General features: G+C 49.7%; 1 protein-coding gene across 2 annotated transcripts in view; it reads right to left on the reverse strand.

Moving 5' to 3' along the window:
* The window catches only part of VWA1 (von Willebrand factor A domain containing 1), a 38,248-nt gene extending 24,640 nt beyond the window's left edge, over window positions 1-13,608 (reverse strand). For both annotated transcript variants that reach the window (XM_015406191.1, XM_015406190.1), the window contains exon 1: window positions 13,294-13,608. In XM_015406191.1, coding sequence (XP_015261677.1) covers window positions 13,294-13,363 — 70 coding nt within the window. In that variant the 5' untranslated portion in view covers window positions 13,364-13,608. The remainder of the gene's footprint in view (window positions 1-13,293) is intronic.
* Window positions 13,609-23,367: the final 9,759 nt, after the last annotated feature.

Raw genomic sequence — 23,367 nt, forward strand, 5'->3', positions numbered from 1 at the left:
AACACCGAGGCGCACGGAACGCTGTTACCTTCCCACCGAAGTGGTTCCTATTTATCTACTTGCCATTTCTTGCTTTCGAACTGCTAGGTTGGCAGGAGCTGGAACTAGAGACGGGAGCTCACTCCGTCATGCGGCACACTCGGGTCTCGAACTGCTGAACTACTGACCTTCCACAGCCTGCAGTTCAGCGTCTTAACCACTTGAGTATACGGGACTTAAATACTGTAGCGAAGAATCACCTCTGCGATCCGGATTCGTAAAGAGTGGCTTGTTGTGCCTGGACATTTTTGTGTCACGCACAAAGGATGCTGTTCAGATGTCTGCGTGTCAGCATCGTTGCAGGACAACACAACGAAAATGCGATCACGGTGGAAAGCAATATTTATATCGGGCTAGTCTGATATAAATCACCTCTGCGATCCAGATTTGTTAAGAGTGTTTTGTTGTGCCTGGGCATTTTTGTGCCACGCACAAAGGATGCTGTTCAGATGTCTGCATGTCAGCATCGTTGCAGGACAACACAACGAAAATGAGATCAGGGTGGAAAGCACAAACTAGTAACAAAAGCAGAGTGGTAGAGCATCTCTTGGCATGCAGAAGGTCCCAGGCTCAATCCCCGGCATCTCCCGTTAAAAGATCTGGCAGCAGGTGATATGAAAGACCTCTGCCTGAGACCCTGGAGAGCAGCTGCCAGTCCGAGTGGACAATACTGACAGATGGACCAAGGATCTGATTCAGTAGAAGGGAGCTTCCATGTGTTCATGTGTCGCACAAACAGGCTTAAACATGAGAAGCAGTTAACTCTGCTGTTGGAAGAAGGCTGGAAATAAAAAGGCCGTTGTTCTTCTCTGTCTTCTGGCCTGGCACCACCACCACCCCGCGCCTGCCAGTTTCCCCGGCTGTTTGCAAAGCCTCCCTTGGGCAGCGCCGAGAGTTCTCTGGGCGATGGAAGATGCCCCACCTAACTGTTTAATTAACCTCTCTCCTGTTTGGATTCCTTAGTCATTGGAGATGGGGGAGAGACAGGCCAGCTCCGGAGAGCACCGCCGAGGGGAGGAGAAATGGGCAAGTGCAAGGCGAGCCAGACCTACCACAGAGTCCCGTCAACCACGTCCGCCAATCAGACCGGCCTCTGCCCACAATAATGTGGCACGAGTGCCAGTGGGAAAAGGCAAAGGGCAAAGTCCATTGCTTGGATCCGAGCTCATTTTAAGACGGCCCTGCTCCTTGGGAGGAAAGCGATGGCAAACCTAAACAGCATGATAAAAAGCAGAGACATCACCCTGCCAACAAAAGTCCTGCATGGTCAAGGCAATGGTATTCCCAGTAGTCATGTATGGCTGCGAGAGTTGGACTATAAGGAAGGCCGAGCGCCGAGGAATAGATTCTTTTGAACTATGGTGCTGGAGGAGACTCTTGAGAGTCCCTTGGACTGCAAGAAGAACAAATCAGTCAATCCTAAAAGAAATCAACCCTGACTGTTCCCTGGAAGGCCAGATAATGAAACTGAAGCTCAAATACTTTGGCCACCCAATGAGAAGGGAGCACTCACTGGAGAAGACCCTGATGCTGGGAAAGATTGAAGGTCAAAGAAGACGGCAAAGGATGAGATGGTTAGACAGTGTCATAGATGCAATGAACATGAAACTGAGCAAACCTCAGAGGACGGCGGAAGACTGTCGAGGTCTGTCGAGGTCTTGTCCATGGGGTCGCGAAGAGTCGGACTCGACTGTCCGACTGAACAACAACAATGACAAAATCCGAAGCTAGCCCATGTTAGCTTGCGTGAAGCATGGCTGATCCTTCCCTGGCAAATCTCAGAGCTCCATTGCCCTGCAAGGTAGAAGGAGCGGTGTGAGAGCATTGGCCGGCCAGCACTGCACCCTCTGATCGAGGTCTGTCGAGGTCTTGTCCATGGGGTCGCGAAGAGTCGGACTCGACTGTGCGACTGAACAACAACAACGACAAAATCCGAAGCTAGCCCATGTTAACTTGCGTGAAGCATGGCTGAACCTTCCCTGGCAAATTCAGAGCTCCATCGCCCTGCAAAGTAGAAGGAGCGGTGTGAGAGCATTGGCCGGCCAGCACTGCACCCTCTGAGGTTGCACAGGTGAACTCTGGGGCAACGTTTATCAGCAGCTGTCTACTCATGCTGGAGACTCACACCCGAGTCCCACCCTATAAGCAGGCATGCCGATGACTCATTGCTGAAGACGCCCTGCTGCTCTGTTGTATATATCGACGCTGCAACAGCTTGCCCCGTGCTGGTTTAGAAGCCCAAGAGGGTGTTTGATCTTTAAAGATATGCCGGCAGAAATGACCCGTAAAGGCCAGCTGAGCTGCACAGAGCAGATTCATGTTCATGCTCGTGTGCTTACGTGTATATGCATTAAAGACAAGATGTATGCACACCCCACTGTGATATTTAACTTCTGGAGGTTCAGGGAAGGGAATGGAAACCCTGAAGCGTGTCAGATTAAGATCTGGGAGACCCAGATTCGATAAAGGCCAGCTGAGCTGCACAGAGCAGATTCATGTTCATGCTCGTGTGCTTACTTGTATATGCATTAAAGACAAAATGTATGCACACCCCACTGTGATATCTAACTTCTGGAGGTTCAGGGAAGGGAACGGAAACCCGAAGCGTGTCTGATTAAGATCTGGGAGACCCAGATTCGAATCCCCATCTGATACGGAAGCTGGATGGGGGATCTTGGGCCAGTCACACACTTTTAGCCTACCTACCTCACAGGGTTGTTGTGTGGATAAAATGGAGGCAAGGACAACAGTGTTGGCTGCTCTGAGTCCCCCATCGGGGAGAAAGACTGAAGTATAAGAGAGGTAACTAAATAGATAACTCAAATAAGATTGCAGTAAGGTATTCCTCACATCCAAACATAGGGATGGTGATGGAAGATTGTGACAGAGAGCAAGGACAGTCCCAGGAAAAAAAAAACCCTGGAACAGCTGGACTTCCTGGGTCACTGTATCAGAACCAGCCTGAGAGACAGTGTGGTGTAATGGTTAGAGTGTCAATTTTGGCCTGGGGAGGCCTGAGTTCAAATTCCTTGCTTGGGGGCTGTGAAGCTTTCTCGGTCTGTCTGCCCACCTTGAGCTACCAAGAGGTAGTGTGCTGTAGTGCTTAGAGTGTCTGATAGGATCTGGAAGACCCAGGTTCGAATCCTGACTCTGCCATGGAAGCCCACTGGGTGGCACACTCTCTGACCAACCAACCTCACAGGGTTGTTGTGAGGACAAAAAGGGAGATGAAGAGAATGGCGTAAGCTGCCATGAGTCCCCACTGGAGAGAACAGTGAGGAGGAGGAGGAAGAGGAGATTGGATTTATACCCCGCCCTTCACTCGGAGTCTCAGAGTGGCTTACAAACTCCTTCCCCTTCCCTTCCCCACAACAGACACCCTGTGAGGTAGGTGGGGCTGAGAGAGCTCTTTCAAGGACTGCTCTTGAGACAACGGCTCTGAGAGATGTTGTGACTGGCTCAAGGTCACACCAGCAAATCCATAAATGCCAGACCAAGCACTGTGCCCGCTCAGCCGCAATGGTGTACATTTGCAACACCCCAACACCCCTATGCTTGATTTATAGCAGTTTCTTCCAGAAGTGATAGGAAGCAATATGTGATTTCTGCACAGTGGAGAGGAATGCGCCTGTCTCCATTAATTGCGCATTAACCTCCACCCCTTCGGTCCCCATCTCCTTGAGCTTGTTCCTTGCATGAGAAAATGGTGCTGTGCTGGGAAGGGAGATAAGGGGAAGAGCCGCTGATGGACTCGAGAAGAAATCTCCGTGTACAGAGGCAGGAGATGTGAGATATCCAGGGGACAGAAAGCAAAAAGACCAGAGGAAAGTTGCTGACACACAGGGACTTTTTGTCACTCGAAGTGACTTATAGAAAGAATCAGACCAATTTATGGACGATTATAGTTAGCTCTGGGAGAGCTAAAATGGAACCTCTATGATCAGGAGCAATATACCTTACAGTACTTTGTAGATGCTGGGGGGAAATGGGAGATGTTTGTACACTCCTTGTAGGCATTTAGGAAGGCGAGGTTGAACTGAAGACAGTCATCTGATTTAAATACATTATTCATCTGATTGAGTCGGAATTGAGAATCATAGATTAAAATATTAAAATGTATAATATAAAAGTAAGGAGGAGAATAAGGATACTTTAGAGTAAGATACGAAGCTGAGATATTGGCTAAATTGATAGAACGGTAATCTCCCTTTTATATGTGTGTATGTATGTTTGTTATGTCTGTTATATAAATGAAATAAAAAACTTTTTTAAAAAAAGGAATTGATCGATTGAACTGCCTGCATTTGGTTACATTTGCTGCCATTTTCAAAGGAAAAATACAGTCGCCTTTAAACTACAAACATCACACAAAGAGTCCTTTTGACAAGAGGCATTCTAAAATAGCTTCTGTCATTTGCAATTTTGCTTGTCAGTTAATTCACTGGTTAATCCACTAAGGCTACCATCCTGTGCACATTGACCTGGGCAGGGGTCATTTCGTAGAAAAAGAGCTAGGGGAACTCATTAGCATAACTAATTAGCATATGCCACACCCCCTGACATCAGGGGCCCGGCGGTGGACCTGCAAGGCCGGCGGAAGTGCGAGGAAGCCCCGCCAAGGCCCTCCCTGGCCCCAGGCAGGCAGGGGTGGGGAGAGGCGGGGAGGAAGCAACTTACCCTCTCTCTTCTCCTGCCTCCTCCTGGCTGAATGAGGGCTGGAAGCGGGGCGGCCAGAAGCAGGGGGCGGGGCTTCATCGTGTGCCCCGCCCCCTGCACCTCACCCGTTCCCCCCTGAAATGACCTCTGGACCTGGGGGATAATTCCCATTGAACAAGCTGTACTTATTTCTGAGTAAGCACATATAGGATTGCAATACACACATTGCATGCTTTACTGGTCTATAAGCAATTCTACTCTAAAAAATTAATTGTTTCTGATCCCGGCTACTAAAAGGTGTACCGCACCGACTTGAATCCAGCCCGTATTTGTTGGATATTGTACCTCTGCATGGAAGAGGATCTGGGAGGGAAAGGGTTAAGAGAATCCTCTTGCTCAGGTACACCTGGCATTTGGCCCCACCCTCTCATGGGTTAGCTGCTGAGCCTCTTTGGCCCTTGCTTGACTTCTGTGTTTCATCTTATATAGGGCCTCTCTTGGACTCTCTCTTACCCGGGCTTGGAGCCATAGCAAGTTCACCTTCATTGAAGTTAATCTGTTCACAATCAGTTCAACGTACCTAAAAAAAGGTAAAGTTTCCCTAGCTCGAAAGTCAGTCGAGTCCGACTCTAGGGTTGCGGTGCTCATCTCCATTTCAAAGCTGAAGAGCCAGCGCTGTCCGAAGACGTTTCTGTGGTCATGTGGCCGGCATGACTAAACGCAAAGGCGCACGGAACGCTGTTCCCTTCCCACCGAAGTGGTCCCTATTTATCTACTTGCAATTTCTTGCTTTTGAACTGCTAGGCTGGCAGGAGCTGGAACTAGAGACGGGAGCTCACTCCGTCATGCGGCACACTCGGGTCTCGAACTGCCGAACTACTGACCTTCCACAGCCTGCAGTTCAGCGTCTTAACCACTTGAGCCACCACAGCTGCTCAACGTACCTACATGGATATTTATTTATTTATTAAATGTATACCCTCCCCCCCCATGGGCTCAGGGCGGCTCACAACACAAAATCAGTATACAATAAAAAAAACAATACAGCAATAATTAGCAATTAGCAGATAATCAAGCCCGTGTCATGTAAGATGTGCTTCTCTGTAAGTAAGTAATTACTTTTGTAAGTAGAAATTACTTTCTCTTGTTACCGTCGGAGTCAGATCATCTTTGTCATTTGTTGGAACAGCATTTTCCCCTTGTGGGAAACGTGGAGGATCGGGGATACTGCCTAAAGCCTCCAAGGCAAATGATTTACTCTCTCTTTTTACATTTAACCCAATAGTATTGGCCTAATTAAGGAATGCTTGGCAACGGACGAAGCCGGCCTCGTTAGAAGCTTGGATGCTCTGCTGTCGTCCAGCGCTGCAGTTCTAAGATTTTGGCTCGCGATTAAACCGTCAGCTTCCTCCGAACATTCAGAGGGGCAGCACTCTCTGCCTCTCCCTCTGCAAACCATGCCCGGGCCGGAGCCAGCTGGCTTCCTTCCCCGGAGCGGCTTTTTACAGCCTGAGTCCCACCATTCAGCCCTGCCAGGATCTGAGATCAGCTTTTCCAGCAGGCCCTGAAAACAGAAGCCACAACGGGGTTTGTTTATGAACCTCGCACATTTCTTGGAGAATGCAGCAAAACATCAGAGTCAAGGGACCCTGCGCGGAGATGGGGATCTATCAGCGAGACAGAGAGCAGCTTGTGAAACTTGTCGGCATGAAATGTGGGCGTGGCCATCCATCCAGAGACCCAGTGGGGCGTAGTGGTTACGAGTGCTGGGCTCGGATCTGGGAGACCCAGGTTTGAATCTCTGCTTGTGCCAGGGAAGCTTGCTGGGTGACCTTGAGCCAGTCACAGCCTCTCAGCCTAGCCTACCTCCTAGGGTTGTTGTGAGGATAAAACTGAGGCGAGGAGAAGGATTATAGGCTGTGGTCCCACACGCTAAATAATCCACTTTCGATCCACTTTCAGTTAGGGTTGCCAAATGAAATTCGTCCGAGAGCGGGGGGCTCCCGGACGGCATCCTCTTTGTGCGCGCGCGCATAGCGCACGCCCCCCCCGCATGCGTCACCCGGAAGTGACGTCACACGCTGGGGGCGGGGCGACGCCATTTGAGGGGATTCCGTGGGAAGGCCCCGATTCCGTGGGAGCGGGAATCGGGGCTTGAAACCGGGGGGAATTCCGCCCCCCGGGGGGGGTTTGGGAACCCTAGTCAAGATCCAAGGCCCACACGTCTGGATCAACACTGAGAGGAATGGGCCTGTTTCAGCCTTCCCCTCCCGTTAAAAACTCTTACGAGGAAAGAAACCTCAGAGGCCGGCGGAGCCACGGGAGGGATACATGAGCTCACAGCCTGAGCAATCAGGGCCGTTCAAAACATCTGGCTGATCAGGGCCATTCAAAACCTCCCAGGAAACCGCTCAATCCCCAACCGACAAAGAGGCCCATCACTCCTCTAACTACCCACCTGTCGGCCTCTCCTCTTCTTCGGGGTCTGGGGGAAATGGTGCTTCACTTTCCTGAAGCCAGGAGATGAGGTCCGGCTTCAGAATTGTTTTGGATTCTGAAACAAACAGACTAGTTACTACAAAAAAATTCAGGCCTTCCTGCATCATCCGTTTCAACGTTCACATTCAAAAAGGCCACAAGGGAGAAGGGAAGTTCCTAACCCCAGCAGATGAACAGGTAACAGAAACCAGCACAGAATCCTGAAAGCATCGCTCTTCAGGTAGGTCAGCTGTTCATGACACTTTGATAGACACAACCAGTGTTCCCTCTAAGCTGAGTTGGTGTGAGCTAGCTCACAGTTTTTTAGCCTCTGGCTCACACATTTCTGTCTTAGCTCAGGAAGAATGGCTCCAGAGCAAACTAATTTATGCAGTAGCCAAATGGCTCACTCACAACTTTAATGCCTGGAGCTCACAAAGTGGACTTTTTGATCACAAGTCTCCACAGCTTAGAGGGGGCATTGAACACCACCTTTTGGTGGCCAAGGCAGCCATGCTTCTTTTTAGCCATTCCTCTCTCAGCCTCTCAACTGAGAGGTTAATCCTTTCCCTCCATCAAAGGGGTCCCACCTCCTCTCTAATTGGATGTATACCCCGCCCTTCACCTGGAGTCTCAGAGCGGCTTACAAACTCCTTTCCCTTCCCCTCCCCACAACAGACACCCTGTGAGGTGAGTGGGGCTGAGAGAGCTCTTGACAGAAACTGCTCTTTTTCAAGGACAGCTGTGCCAGACAGCTTGTGACTGACCCAAGGTCACATCAGCAGGTGCAAGTGGAGGAGTGGGGACTCAAACCCGGTTCTCCCAGATTAGAGTCCGCACACTTAACCACTACACCAAACTGGCTCTCGCTCGCTCACAACTTGAATGCCAGTCGTTCACGGAGTAGACGCCACAGCTTAGAGGGAGCACTGCACATATTTTAAAAATACCAAAAAAAGGAAAGAAACTGGGACCTTGTGCACGCCAAGCAGATGCTCTGCCACTGAGCCACAACCCCTCCACCCTGTTCCCCCAGGGACCTGTATCACATCCAAAGTGCCCACCCGGGGTGGAGCTAAGTAGCCGTTTCCTTAAAATCCCATGAAAAATCCTAACCATGGATCCTTCCTGTCTTGCCTAGTTTCAGCCCTTCATCTCTCTTCCTGCACTAATTCTTGCAGGGTCTAGGGGTGAATTTTTAGCTGGTCTTAAAACCTGGCCAAAGGCAGTTCCGGAGAATGACGAGAGAGGCAGGAGGCAATCAGCCAGTAAACATTAACCCGTCTGGTTAAAGGTAACCCGCAAAGAAAGGCACGGACAGAGGAGGAAAATACTGAAGGGTCACGCAGGAAGCGAATTCCACAGTGCCAAACGGTGCCCTGCAGCCAGGTCACGCTTCCATAAAGCAGGGCAAAGTGAACACCGCCGAAGGGAACGGTCCATGTGGCCTGTGGGGGAACCGGGAACATCCTGGCAAATGGCCAGAGTCAGGATCCTAGCAGGCTGGCCCCACTGCTGGACCTCCTGATGGCACCTGGTATTTCTGGCCACTGTGGGACAGAGTGTTGGACTAGATGGGCCACTGGCCTGATCCAACATCGGCTTCTCTTATGTTCCTATGTTCACTCTAGCCCACTGGGGGGGGGGGTTTAGACACTTACTCCGAAGCCAGCAAGTTACTCAAGCGTCACACCCCCTTGGCCTTCTGTCTCGCGGCATCAGCTAGGGTTGCCAGCCTCCAGGTGGGGCCTGGAGATCTCCCGTAATCACAAGTGATCTCCAGACGGCAGAGGTCGATTCTCCTGGAGAAGATGGCCGCTTTGGAGAGTGGGCTTTGTGGTGTTATACCCAGCCGAGGTCCATCCTTTCCCCAAACCCTGACCTCTCCAGGATCCACCCCCCAAATCTCGTGGAATTTCCCGACCTAGAGTTGGCAAGCCTCGTATCAGCACAAGAGCAAAATAATTTTTATGCCGGGTGACCCCACGGGTCCTTTCAGGCTAGTATTCTGTTTCCCACAGTGGCCAAGTGGAAAGACCAGTGCAAATCATAGCCTCTCTGTTCTGTTGTCCTGCAGGAACTGGCATTAGAGGCACATTGCCTCTGAGCATGGAGGTTCCACTTAGCCATTGTGGCTAATGACCATAAGAACCTCTCCTCCTCCAGTCACATGTCTTACCCTCTTTCAAAGCCATCTAAGCTACTCTCCGGCACTACATCATGAGGCAGTGAGTTCCGCAAGTTAATTCTGCATGCATCAGGTGTTATTCTCTTTTGCCTGTCCTTGAATCTACAGGGATATCTCAGGTGGCAGAAGAGCAAAGCCTGGCTCGTTCACGTCAAGGGAAGGCTGGGATTTACCTGCCTACTCATGTGTACAACTTCTATTGCTTTGATTGGCAGGTGGGGAGACACTTTGCAAAATGCAAATGCTCTTGGGCAGTCCTGCACACTCTATTCCCCTATGCCAACAGCATGGGCATGCCAAAGGCTCAGTGGTAGGCAGAAGGTCCCAGGTTCAATCCCCGGCATCTCCAGTTAAAAGGATCATAGAATCATGGAGCTGGAAGGGACCTCCAGGGTCATCTAGTCCAACCCCCTGCACAATGCAGGAAATTCACAAGTACCTCCCCCCCCACACACACACCCAGTGACCCCTGCTATGTGCCCACAAGAGGGCAAAAAAACCCCTCCAGGATCCCTGGCCAAACGGGCCTGGAGAAAAATTGGGCATGTAAGAAAGGGCCATTAGAACTAAGCACTGATGCAACCCTTCCTGGCGTCAGGTGATGTGAAAGACCTCCGCCTGAGACCCTGGAGAGCTGCTGCCAGTCTGAGTAGACAATACTGACTTGGTTGGACCACAGGTCTGATTCAGTAGAAGGCAGCCTCATATATTCAGTTCAAATGTTCCAAGACTGCATGTCCATTGCTCTCATTGGGATTTACAGCTCACCCTGAAGAGCGTTAACTCAGAAATCAAGCTCTGCTGATTTCGATGGGCTTGATCACAAGGGCAGTACGCTGCTTTACTCACTGCTAATGGGATCGGGCCCTTGATCTCCCAGCCAACACCTAACAGCTCGATATATGGAGCTCACTAAACACTCTGGACCCAAAGATCGCTGCCTTGAGATCGCTCGATTCTGTCACCTCCGAATTATCTGCGAAACAACCATGAAGTACAGCCTGTCGGCTGTACATTTGTGAGTTTAAAAAACATTGCAAAGGATAAACCCGTCAGTACCAAATGAGACGCGCTGCGGAGAGGTTGGATGCCTGGAATGAGGCAGCTGAAGCTTTTCATGGTGTGGAGCTCAACGTCACCTGCTAAATGACACCCCTCCGTTAGCGGGACTTTTCTTGGCCCCCTCCGAAGTTGATGGCAACCCTAACAAGCTGTGGTGGAGGGGGGAAGCAGGGAGGGGAAGTTTGAGAAGTCCGGCCTGAATGCCGCCAAGAAAGGACACTTTCCCTGTCCCCCCTAAATGCATCACGATGGGTAGCCGTGTTCATCTGCCTGTAAAAAGGTAAAGGTTCCCTTGCTCGAAAGCCAGTCGAGTCCGACTCTAGGGTTGCGCTGCTCATCTCATTTCAAAGCCGAAGAGCTCATTTCAAAGCCGAAGAGCCAGCGCTGTCCGAAGATGTTTCCGTGGTCATGTGGCCGGCATGACTAAACACCAAGGGGCATGGAACGCTGTTACCTTCCCACCAAAGCGGTACCTATTGATCTACTTGCAATTTCTTGCTTTCGAACTGCTAGGTTGGCAGGAGCTGGGGCCAGAGACAGGCGCTCACTCCATCATGCGGCACACTCGGGTCCCAAACTGCTGAACTACCGACCTTCTACAGTCTGCAGTTCAGCCTCTTAACCACTTGAGCCACCACAGCTTCATCTGCCTGTAGCAGGAGAGAGGAAAAAAGCCAGAGTCCAGCAGCACCTTAAAGACTAACAAGATTTGTGGCAGGGTGTGAGCTTTCGTGAGTCATCACTGAAGAAGTGACCGGTGACTCAGGAAAGCTCATACCCTGCCAGTCATTCCGTGCTCTCCTTCTGACGAAGTGAGCGGTGACTCGGGGAAAGCTCCTCCCCTGCCACAAATCGTGTCAGTCTTTAAGGTGCTGCTGGACTCTGGCTCTTTTCCACCCTTAAATACATGCCACTGGGTGTGTGTGTTAAACTGCCATCGGATTCATGCAGATCTGGTAATAGCTTGTCCTCCCTCCCTTATAATGTAAGTGGTTGGGGACAGACACCTTATTGTTATTCTTATTGGAGTCCAGTGGGGACAGACACATTACGGCCTGGGTCACACGGGCAGGAAAATGCGGGGGGGAAGCGTGGCTGTTTGCCCCGGGGCAAAATAACGCGTGGTTGCACCAGCAGACGTACCGTGGAGGTCCCGTGGAGGTCCCATGGAGGTCCCAATGTAGGGGGGGAAGTGCCGAGCACACCATAATCCTGCGCCGTGGCAAAGAAGCGGCTGCGGCATGGCAAACGGACACCAAAGTATGTGCATGCCCCGTTGGGTGTTTGTGCGCATCCCATGGACAGTTGGGAAAAAAACACCTTTATACGAGGGGACATGGGCAGGCGCTGGAACTACCACCGGAAACGCGATCAGACGCCCGCCCTTGCCCCACGGTTACTGGAAACTAGTACCTCCGAGGTACTAGTTTTTAACCGCGCATCTTCCACGGGAAGCCTCGGGTTCGCCTCGGGAGCTCGACGCTTCCCAGATGTGGCGGTGAGATCACGCCCAGAAAATCCGCCTATCTTCCGTCTCTGTAGCGTGGCTAATGCTCTGTGTGACCGCAGCCTATGTTGTTTTTGTCGCCCAGGGGCACTTTTAATGTCAACAAAATTTTATTCGTATTATAAGCATGCACACAAAAGCTTATACCCAGAATTATAGTTTTGATGGTCTTAAAGGCGCCACTGGACTCAGACTTTGTCCTGCTGCTTTAGACCAACACGGCCACCCACCTGAATCCTCCATCCTCCCCAACATCACCATCATCCTGCCAAAGCAGCCTGGGTTGTTCTCTTCGCCTCTGTTTTAGCCTCACAACCACCCTGTGGGGTAGCACTAGAAAAGAGCAGGTGTCACGCCAAGACAGCTTTATTTAAATAAATATCTTGCCTTTGCTTTGACTGGGGAATTAGCTACAAAGGCAGAACTAGGAAGAGGCTGGGGTATAGCGTGGATCTGCTATCAGTTTTTACAGAGGAAGTTCCCTGTAGACCCTTAGTTTAAGGCAATGGCCCGTCCAAATTGTAACGGAAATGGGTTTTATTTAACTAAATAATGATCATCTAGATATTTACATTCAGATCAGAGGCTACACAAGGGTCCAGCGGCACCTGTGAGCAATGCTCCCTCTAAGCTGTGGAGTCCCGTGAACAAAAGTTCTCCTTTGTGAGCGACAGGCATTAAAGTTGTGAGCGAGCGATTTGGCTACCGCATGAATTAGATTGCTCTGCAGCCCTCCTTCCTGAGCCAAGATAAAAATGTGTGAGCCGGAAGCTAAAAAAACTGTGAGTTGGCTCACACTAAGTCAGCTTAGAGGGAACATTGTAAAGGCTGAGGGTTTGTGAGTGGCCCAAAGTCCCCCAGCAGGCTTCTACGGCACAAGTGGGGATTCGAACCCAGGTCTCCCATATCCTAGTCCTAGTCTGACACCTTAACCACCACACCACACCGGCTCTCCTTTCCTTCTTCGTTTACTTCATGGGCCACTGGCACGGCGAGTCTTTCCGATTCTCTGACAGCAACAGACAGACTGAAAACTTTCAAAACAGGGAGGGCGGCCGGGCTCCAAACGCGCGACCTCCAAAAGCGTCTCTGGAGCGACCTGCCTTCAACGCGCACCCAATATTCCCTGCATGATCACCTTTCAGCAAAAGGCAGCCTTATCTCCCACCAGAGAATCTCTTGCTTCCCCGATTCAATTTCCTCTCCCCCTCGCGGGGGTAAGCCCGTTCACGCAACTCCAGTTGACTTTGGAAAACGTCCAGCGCACCTTCTGATGATGATGATTTTTTTTAAAGGAAGACAAACCGATCCCAACAAAACCCGGGCGGAGGTGGGAAAAAACAGGAGGGTTTGACCCACTCACCTCTGTGCGGGATAGTTTGTCCCAGGAGACCGCGAAGCGACAGAAACAGCACCAGGAGTCGGGCATACATAGCAAATCCTTGCGCCTCCGCGGCTACCTTAAACCCCAAACCTTGAAGCGGGCGGAAGCGAGCACAGTCATATTAGAGAATCTTGCGTAGAGAGTCGAAGAACTGCGCTTTTATGCCACTCTCGCCTTGAGCAGAGACATCCCCCCCCCCAGCTTGGTAACAGTCTTTCCCCCTGCGCAGTTGCGAAATCTCCAAGTCAGTTTCTCTCTCTTTTTCTCCCCTTCCCTTTTTTTTTGCCTTCCCCAAGTCGTAGATCCTTTCTGACAGGAGAGGCTAAGAGAGAGAGAGAAAACCGCCCCTCCTCCCTCTCTGGCGGGTGCTACTACTGCCGTCTGGAGGAAAAGTTTAACTCGCCTAAGAGAGGGCAGAGAAACTCAAGTTGCTGGATTAATCAGCCAGTATCCTCATGTCCCTGTATAAGTCGATGGTGCGACCTCATTTGGAGTACTGTGTGCAGTTCTGGTCACCACACCTCAAAAAGGATATTATGGCATTGGGGAAAGTGCAGAAAAGGGCAACTCGAATGATAAAAGGGTTGGAACGCTTTCCCTATGAGGAAAGGTGAAAACGCTTGGAGAAAAGACTGCTGAGGGGTGACATGGAAGAGGTTTATAAGTTCATGCATGGGATAGAGAAGGTATAGAAAGAGGTACTTTTCTCCCTTTCTCACAATGCAAGAACTCGTGGGCACTCCGTGAAATTGCAGAGTAGTCGGGTTAGAATCTTTGACCATTGGATTTTATGGTAGCCTCCACCCTCCAGGCTGCTTTCGCTTCCTTTGATCATTGGATTTTATGGTACCTTCTTCATAGATTTATGGCTGCTCAGGGGTGACTTTGCAGTCCGTACAGCATTGCCCCAAGGTATTTGAATGTCGTTTTGAGCTGCACTTTTCCCTCCCAGTTGAGAAAATGTGGAGCGAATGCTAGATGCAGAATCGCCCACAGTGGTCAACCAGTTCTTCTGGAAGACCAACAACAGGGCATAGAGGCCGAGGTTTTCCCCTGATGTTGCCACCTGGTTCTGGGATTCAGAGGCTGACTGGCTCTGAATGTGGAGGTTCCCTTTAGTCACCATGGCTAGTAGCCACTGATAGACCACTCCTCCATGAATCTATCTAATCTCCCTTTAAAGCCATCTATGGCTGTGGCCATCACTGCATCCTCTGGCAGCAAATCCCACATTTGAATCACTTGCGAAGTATTTCCTAAATCAAGTATTGGGGGGAAAGGTAAAGGTAAAGGTCCCCTTGCTCGAAAGCCAGTCGAATCCGACTCTAGGGTTGCGGTGCTCATCTCCGTTTCAAAGCCGAAGAGCCAGCGCTGTCCGAAGACGTTTCTGTGGTCATGTGGCCGGCATGACTAAACACCAAGGCGCACGGAACGCTGTGACCTTCCCACCGAAGGGGTACCTATTTATCTACTTGCAATTTCTTGCTTTCGAACTGCTAGGTTGGCAGGAGCTGGAACTAGAGATGGGAGCTCACTCCGTCATGCGGCACCCGGGTCTTGAACTGCTGAACTACTGACCTTCTACAGTCTGCAGTTCAGTGTCTTAACCACTTGAGCCACCGCAGCTCCCCTGCAGCTCCCCATTAATTAATTAATCCCACAGCTCTAATTGGGGGAAATGTCAGGTGCTAAATGTCTGCCTACCAGGCTGCTTTTAAAGACACAGGAGCGCAGCTAGGAAAGAAGGTGACACTCTAGGAAGACCAAAGTCACAAGAAAACCTCAGCTTCTTTACTCAGACAAATGCCCCTCTGATACCAGACGTGGGACTTACTTCCAAAGCAAGTGTGGGTAGAATTTGTGCCCCTGAGGTTGCCAACTTCCCCCCCCCCCGGCAGGGCTCTTGTGCCTTGAGCATCTGCTCACCCAGAGACATTTTTCCCAGCAGAGAAATGGAATGATGGGAGAAGCTGCAACCAGTGTTCCCTCTAAGCCGAGTTATTGTGAGCTAGCTCACAGTTTTTTTAGCCTCCAGCTCACACATTTTTGTCCTAGCTCAGGAAGAATGGTTCCAGAGCAAGCTAACTTATGCAGTAGCCAAATTGCTCGCTCAGAATTTTAATGCCAGTAGCTCACAAAGTAGAATGTTTGCTCACAAAACTCCACAGCTTAGAGGGAACATTGGCTGCAACCTCTTTTGATTTTTGAGTGCACGGCAACCTTCAAAGGCACAGGTGGTCTGAGGGGGAGGGGATGTTGGCAACCTCCGATCGGCAGTTCTGTGTGCGTTTCCAAGGAAGTTTGACTCACGGACCTCCAGGATCGACATTTATACTCTCCCATTCACAAGTTAAGCCTTTGCTTCATTTTCCTTTTCTCCTCTATGACATCATTACAGCCTTAAAGCTATTATGGGGGGAGTTGGAGGTTTCCCTTCCACAGTTTTTCTCCAGAGGAAACCCTGCTCAAAGACGCGTCACTCACACCGCTCCTATAAATCGCTCCCAGGCCTCCAAGATTTGGGGATCATTTCCTCTTGCAATCCCTCCCTTTTAAAAATTACATCTGCAGCCAGTTGCTTTTACAGAGCAATGGGTTGTGCTCCTCCCCACCCCCCACCTGGAGTCCTAGTCCGCCCAAGTGTTTGGGTAGCAGACGCCTTTTTCGTGCAGTTATCCAGAGGAATTTTAATAGCGGCCTCCTCCCTTCCACTGAGATGTATTTTAAAATAGATTTTTAAAATTTTGAATCACTTTGGAAAAACAGGTGGCTCGTGGCCCAGGTTAGCCTGATCTTGCCAGATCTCCGAAACTAAGCAGGGTCAGCCCTGGTTAGTATTTGGATGGGAGACGGCCTAGGGATACTGAGGTTGGGCCACGGAGAGGCAGGCCATGGCAAATCACCTCGGAAGGTCTCTTCCCTTGAAAAACTTTGGTTCCGTTTCAGAAACCTCTAATGGCATAAAAGGTAATAAAATGCAGAAATAGTCTTGCAGAAATAAAAACAAGATGGGAGTCATACAGTCCAGGTAAGACAAGAGAACCGTGTCAAAGAATAACACCACCAAAAGAGCAAAATTAATCAAGTAATCTCTGCCTTAGTCTTAGAAACATGAAAAACCTACAAGCATGGACGGCTTCAAGAGGGAATTAGACAAACATGTGGAGCAGAGGTCCATCAGTGGCTGTTAGCCACAAGGTATAGATAGGAACGCTGGGGCAAGTGATGCTCTGTATTCTTGGTGCTGAGGGGGGGCAACAGTGGGAGGGCTCCTAGTGTCCTGGCCCCACTGCTGGACCTCCTGATGGCACCTGGTATTTTTAGCCTTTCTGTGACAGAGCGTTGGACTGGATGGGCCAGTGGCCTGATCCAACATTGGCTTCTCTTCTGACTTTATGTTCTTATGTACAGGGTCACCATAAACCGGCTGTGAACTGATGGCTCTGGACACATGCATAAGAGACCCAATGGTTATCAGTGTGTACCCATCAGGGCTATTTTTGGGCAGGAACGCACAGGAACGGAGTTCTGGCTGGCTCCTGAGTTGGCCACGCCCAGCAGGAACTCATTAGCATAATAGGCCACACTCAACAGCAGAAACTCATTCGGATTGGCTACATTAGGGGTGTGTGGCCTAAAATGCAAAGAAGTTCCTGCTACAAAAAAGCCCTGGGTTTTGACAACAAACAAGGTAAACAGAGAGAGATAATCTAACTCCAAGGATAACAAGAGAAATTTTACTCCCCAAAAGAGAAGCACGTCTTACATGACCGATACATGTAGGGACGTTGAACTGATTGTGAACAGATTAGCTTCAAAAAAAGGTTAACTTGCTAGGGGTCATTTCATAGAAAAAGAGGTGCAGGAGCTCATTAGCAGAGCTCATTAGCATAACTTATTTGCATATACCACGCCCCCTGGCATCACTGGAAGTGTGTCAGAAGGCAACACCCACCGCTCAGGCTCCACGGGACTGTTTTGGATTGGGAGCTATGGGGGGGGGGACGTGCAACCCTGACGCAACCCCCAGAAAACTGGATTACAAAATCAGAAAACCGTGCAATTCAGAGATCACAATCTGTACAAGAAACAGTGCAAGAATCAACCAAATCAGCCCACAGTTTTCACAGGTAATGAAGTCAGAGTCCTGGTTCCTTTCCTAAAAGGTGCTGAAAAGAAGCCCACAAGCATTTCGCCGTGCAATGAAGAGGCAGATTAATAGGACCCAGCCCAAGTAGGGGCTGCCCAGTCCGGACTCCTGCCTAGGACACAAAGAACACTGTGCCACCATCGCCACACACACACGCCCTCGCTCTTCCTCCGGGGGTTGGCTTGGCGCATGTCTGCACCGGCCTGGAAAGCTGGCGGCAGCAGGCACCCTGCCCTCGGTTGTTATGATATGCAAGCCGCCCTGGCTGAGCCAGGCCGCACATCGGGTTCCCAGCATCGAAATATTATCTGAGTGACTCAAGCTCACATGCCCATTAATTGAGACTGTCCAAAATAATTCCGCAGATTTAAGGAAGCTCCGAGCCGATGGGGGGTACCACTCAGGGAAAGGAAAAGGTCCCTGGTACAGGGTTGTCAGGTCCCCCCTGGCCTCCGGAGGGGGGTGGGGTTGCCAGGTCCAGGTTGAGAAATTCCTGGAGATTTGGGGGTGGCACCTGAGAAGGACAGGGACCTCAGTGAGGTACAGTGCCGTAGAGTCCACCCTCTGGAGCATCCATTTTCTCCGGGGCAACTGATGTCCATAGTCTGGAGACGAGCTGTAATTCTGGAGGATCTCCAGGTCGAAACTGGAGGCTGTCATCCCCAATCCCCAGGCAGGGGTTTGTAGCAACCCCGGCCTCCTTTAACCACACCCAGTTGGCTCATGCTTACTTTTTGCGGGCTGTTCCATGCACCTTAAAGGGACATAGTTACAAGGAATTTTGATTTAATTTGATCTCAAGAGCTGGAAGGGACCACCAGGGTCATCTAGTCCAACCCCCTGCCAACGCAGGAACTACAGTTCTAATATCCTGCCAAGCAGGGATCCAAATGATGGCAAAGAATCTGTCATCTCACAAGGGAGACTGCTCTAGAGTTGAACACACCTCACCATGAGGAGGTTCTTCCTCCAATGTAGTTGCATCCTTCTGTGTTGTAGTCTATATCCGAGTTTTGTCCAAGTCCCGTCAGCCAATATGACTGAAATCATATCCACCGAGGATTGCCAGATGCAGGTTGGGAAATATCTGGAGATTTGGGGGGTGGAGCCTGAGGAGGGCGGGGTTTGGGGAGGGGAGGGACTTTGATGAGGTATAATGCCACAGAACCGGGGTGGATGAAGGCTCACTGGTGCCCGAAGCACTGGCCAATCTTGGCGCTCCCCCCTCCTTTCCACACTGACCCAGTCCATTTTAGTTGTCGACCTGTCTGACCAGATATACAATGCAGGTTGCAGCAATACAAAAATGTATTCATATGGTAACACAATAGACTGCACAAACTAAGCCAAGCTTGGGCTACATAAAGTTCTGCAAAAATGCAATACATCTATTGTAATATTTCTCAAGTTAAACGTTATCAAAGTTCCAATATTCACCCTTTCCCCAACATTGTGGTGCCCAGGGCTTTTTTTTGTAGAAAAAGTCCAGCAGGAACTCATTAGCATAATAGGCCACACCCAGAAGCAGAAACTCATTAGCATATTAGGACACACCCCTGACTGCACCGCTCATTAGCATATTAAGCCGCATTCCCATGTTACCAGAAGCGTGGTCATCCAGCCACACCCACCTTTTGCTTCTTATTCTGTTTACCTTGTTTGTGGTCAAAACCCAGGGCTTTTTTTGTAGCAGGAACTCCTTTGCATGTTAGGCCACACACCCCTAATGTAGCCAATTCTAATGAGCTGCTACCTGGAGGCTGCAAAGCAAAGAGAGAGATCACGGGATGGAGGTTGAGAAGAAGCAAACAACCGTGATGTATCATGCCCAAAAAGTCTCCAAGGACTCGAAATTTCTTTTTCCAATATTCACTTTACTGGAAGCAATTCAAACGCCATCAACACCAACTATGGGATATGACTAGAGTGCTTGTCAAACAGATTAATATTGTAAAGTATATTATAAAATTGCTCGTTGTTTTGCATAGTCTTGCGTCCCTCTCTTGTTAATACTAATGATAGAATTTTATCTTTGTAATTAGATATAGGTATTTCAACGCTACCCACTTTGATAAAGGTATACACGAAACGAGATATAATATGCATAGTTGGTTGGTGTTGATGGCATTTGAATCGCTTCCAGTAAAGTGAATCAGGAGCTGCGGTGGCTCAAGTGGTTAAGACGCTGAACTGCAGACTGTGGAAGGTCGGTAGTTCAGCAGTTCAAGACCCGAGTGTGCCGCAGGACGGAGTGAGCTCCTGTCTCTAGTTCCAGCTCCTGCCAACCGAGCAGTTCGAAAGCAAGAAATTGCAAGTAGATAAATAGGTACCACTTCGGTGGGAAGGGAACAGTGTTCCGTGCGCCTTGGTGTTTAGTCATGCCGGCCACATGACCACGGAAACATCTTCGGGCAGCGCTGGCTCTTCGGCTTGGAAACGGAGATGATCACCGCAACCCTACAGTCGAACTCGACTGGCTTTCGAGCAAGGGAACCTTTACCTTTACCTTTTTAAAGTGAATATTGGAAAAAGAAATTTCTAGTCCTTGGAGACTTTTTGGGCATGATACATCATGGTTGTTTGCTTCTTCTCAACTACCTGGTGGCTGGCACATTCCAACGTGGCCATTTTCTCCTGGTGAACCGATCTCCGTTGCCTGGAGTTCAGTTGTAATCCCAGGGGACCTCCAGCCGCCGCCCCCTGGAGGTTGGCAACCAGAGGAACAGTTGGGTGCACTTAACTGAAATCAACCCTTTGAGGTGGACTGAGATGCCGTTTGGATCTGAGCCCGTGGTTATAAATAGCACTGGCGAATCGTCCCCTAGCTGTCTGCCTGCGGAGTCAATGATGAGTCAAGAGTTCAACATGGGCAGTCAGAGGTGTCCCCTTTCAAACCCCGGCTGGGTCACGGAGGCCTTAAGATCTTTTTGCACTACGTGGGGTCCTCTGGGATTCCCGGCTGAGGTGACGAAGGAGGAGCCGCCCACACAGGGTCAGATGGGGAGACATTTTTCTTCCAGAAACATCCCTGTACCCCTCGGTCATCCCCACATGACTAGTTGCTTGGCCTCAGTGTGGTATGTGAGGGGGGAGCGCTTTTTTGTACACCATGAACCGAACCATGATGCATCCCTGCACATTGGGCATTGCCCCACACCCCCACCTCACCAAAGCGGATCTTGTGAAACACTGCCCCTGGGTTTGCTTTAGCCAAGGAGTGAAGGGGGGGGGGAAGGAGGGAGACAAACTTTAACCCTTTCTTCTCCTGACATTTTCTTGCCCTAAAAAGTAACCGCTTGACCATTTTTATGCCCAGGGAGTATGAATATTTGTAAGTTTTCCCCAAAAGAAGAAAATGGCAAGTGCACAAAGGGTTAAAATCTTCACACACGCCCCCACACATACACACCTTCTCCTCCTTGATACAGCAACCCCAAAGGCCAGGTTTCCAAAAGAAAACACGTTTTAAAAATAATAAATGAACATAGAAGAGAGACACGTAGCTGATCGCTTAAGTCAGTTCCTGGCATGTATGTAAAACTTGTGTTAGCTGAGGAGGAGGAGGAGGAGGAGGAGGAGGAGATTGGATTTATACCCTGCCCTTCACTACTCAAAGGCGTCTCAGAGTGACAGGCAATCTCCTTTCCCTTCCCCTCCCCACAACAGACACCCTGGGAGGTAGGTGGGGCCGAGAGAGCTCTCTCGAGAACTGCTCTTTCAAGAACAGCTCTGACAGAACTTAGACTGACCCAAAGTCACCCAGCAGGCTGCCTGTGGAGGAGTGGGGAATCAAACCTGGTTCTCCCAGATTAGAGTCTGCCCTCCTAACCACTACACCAAAAGTGTAGTGGAAAGAAAAAAAAGAAAGAGTGGAAAGAAGGAAAATCATGCTCCAAGACGCCAATCCCTATTGGAGAGGCAGCTTTTTTGCCCCTCGATTATACTTTTGGAGATCCCGCCACTGATCTCTAGTGCTACCCTTAAACAAGAAACTAGTTCGGTGGTGGTGGGAAATGCCGTCGAGTCACAGCTAACTTATGGTAACTCTGTAGAGTCTTCAAGACAAGATATGGAGCAGAGGTTGTTTGCCGTTTCCTGCCTCCGCGTAGCAACCCTGGACTGCCTTGCTGGTCTCCCATCCGAGCGATTTTGGTTTTCCTTTTTTTCATTCTTGGTTTGTATGCATTACATAGGCCAGTTTGGTGTAGTGGTTAGGAGCACGGACTCTAATCTGCGAGAACCGGGTTTGATCGCCCACTCCTCCGCATGCAGCTGCTGGAGTGACCTTAGGTCAGTCGCAAGTTCTCTCAGAGCTGTGCTCTAAGTAGCAGGTCACGAAAGAACTCTCTCAGCCCCACCTACCTCACAGGGTGTCTGTTGTGGGGAGGGGGAAGGGAAAGGAGTTTGTAAGCCACTCTGAGACTCCTTCGGGTAGTGAATGGCGGGGTATAAATCCAATCTCATCTTCTTCTATAGCGTGTGGTTTATATACACAATTAGTACAGCATTTACATGTCCGATGAGTATTACTGATAGGTATCCATGACATATACTGATTTTGTTGTTGTTCAGTCACACAGTCAAGTCCGACTCTTTGCGCCCCCATGGACCAGATCACACCAGGCCTTCCGGTCTTCCGCCGTCCTCTGAAGTTTGCTCAACTTCATGCTCATATCTATGACACTGTCTAACCATCTCATCCTTTGCCGTCCCCGTCTTCTTTGACCTTCAATCTTTCCCAGCATCAGGGTCTTCTCCAGTGAGTGCTCCCTTCTCATTTGGTGGCCAAAGTATTTGAGCTTCAGTTTCATTATCTGGCCTTCCAGGGAACAGTCAGGGTTGATTTCTTTGAGGATTGACTGATTTGTTCTTCTTGCAGTCCAAGGGACTCTCAAGAGTCTCCTCCAGCACCATAGTTCAAAAGAATCTATTCTTCGGCGCTCGGCCTTCCTTATAGTCCAACTCTCACAGCCATACATGACTACTGGGAATACCATTGCTTTGACCATGCGGACTTTTGTTGGCAGGGTGATGTCTCTACTTTTTATCATGCTGTTTAGGTTCGCCATCACTTTCCTCCCAAGGAAATCTTTTAATTTCATGGCTGCTGTCACAGTCTGCGGTGATCTGGGATCCCAGGAACGTGAAGTCTGTCACTACTTCCACAGCTTCCCCTTCTATTTGCCAAGGAGTGATGGGGCCGGATGCCATGATCTTAGTTTTTTTGATGTTGAGCTTCAAGCCCACTTTTGCGCTCTCCTCTTTTACCCTGAGCAAGAGGCTCTTTAGGTCCTCTTCACTTTCTGCCATTAGAGTGGTATCGTCTGCATATCTGAGGTTGTTGATCTTTTCCCCAGCAATCTTAATTCCCGCTTGTGATTCATCCAGGCCAGCATTTCGCATGATGTACTCTGCATATATATTAAATAAGCAAGGCGACAATATACATCCTTGTCGTACTCCTTTTCCTATGCTAAACCAATCAGTTGTTCCATATCCGGTTCTAACTGTCGCTTCTTGGCCCTTATACAGGTTTCTCAAGAGACATGTGAGGTGGTCTGGTACTCCCATCTCTTTAAGGACCTGCCATAGTTTGTTGTGATCCACACAGTCAAAAGCTTTAGCATAGTCAATGAAGCAGAAGTAGATATTTTTCTGGTACTCTCTTGCTTTCTCCATAATCCAGCGAATGTTGGCAATTTGATCTCTAGTTCCTCTACCTCTTCGTAAAGAGAGGCACCAAAAACCGAGCAAGAGTACTTTTGTATGACGCCCTCGAGCCACTTAGATGCTATTTCTGGGAATGTCTGATTCTGCCCCCTTCCCTGAAGATAGATTCAGGTGGGTAGCCGTGTTGGTCTGAAGCAGCAGAACAAAGTTTGAGTCCAGTGGCACCTTTAAGA

This window comes from Gekko japonicus, unplaced genomic scaffold (assembly GCF_001447785.1).
Source record: "Gekko japonicus isolate JY-2015 unplaced genomic scaffold, Gekko_japonicus_V1.1 scaffold1133, whole genome shotgun sequence".
Classification (NCBI taxonomy): domain Eukaryota; kingdom Metazoa; phylum Chordata; class Lepidosauria; order Squamata; family Gekkonidae; genus Gekko; species Gekko japonicus.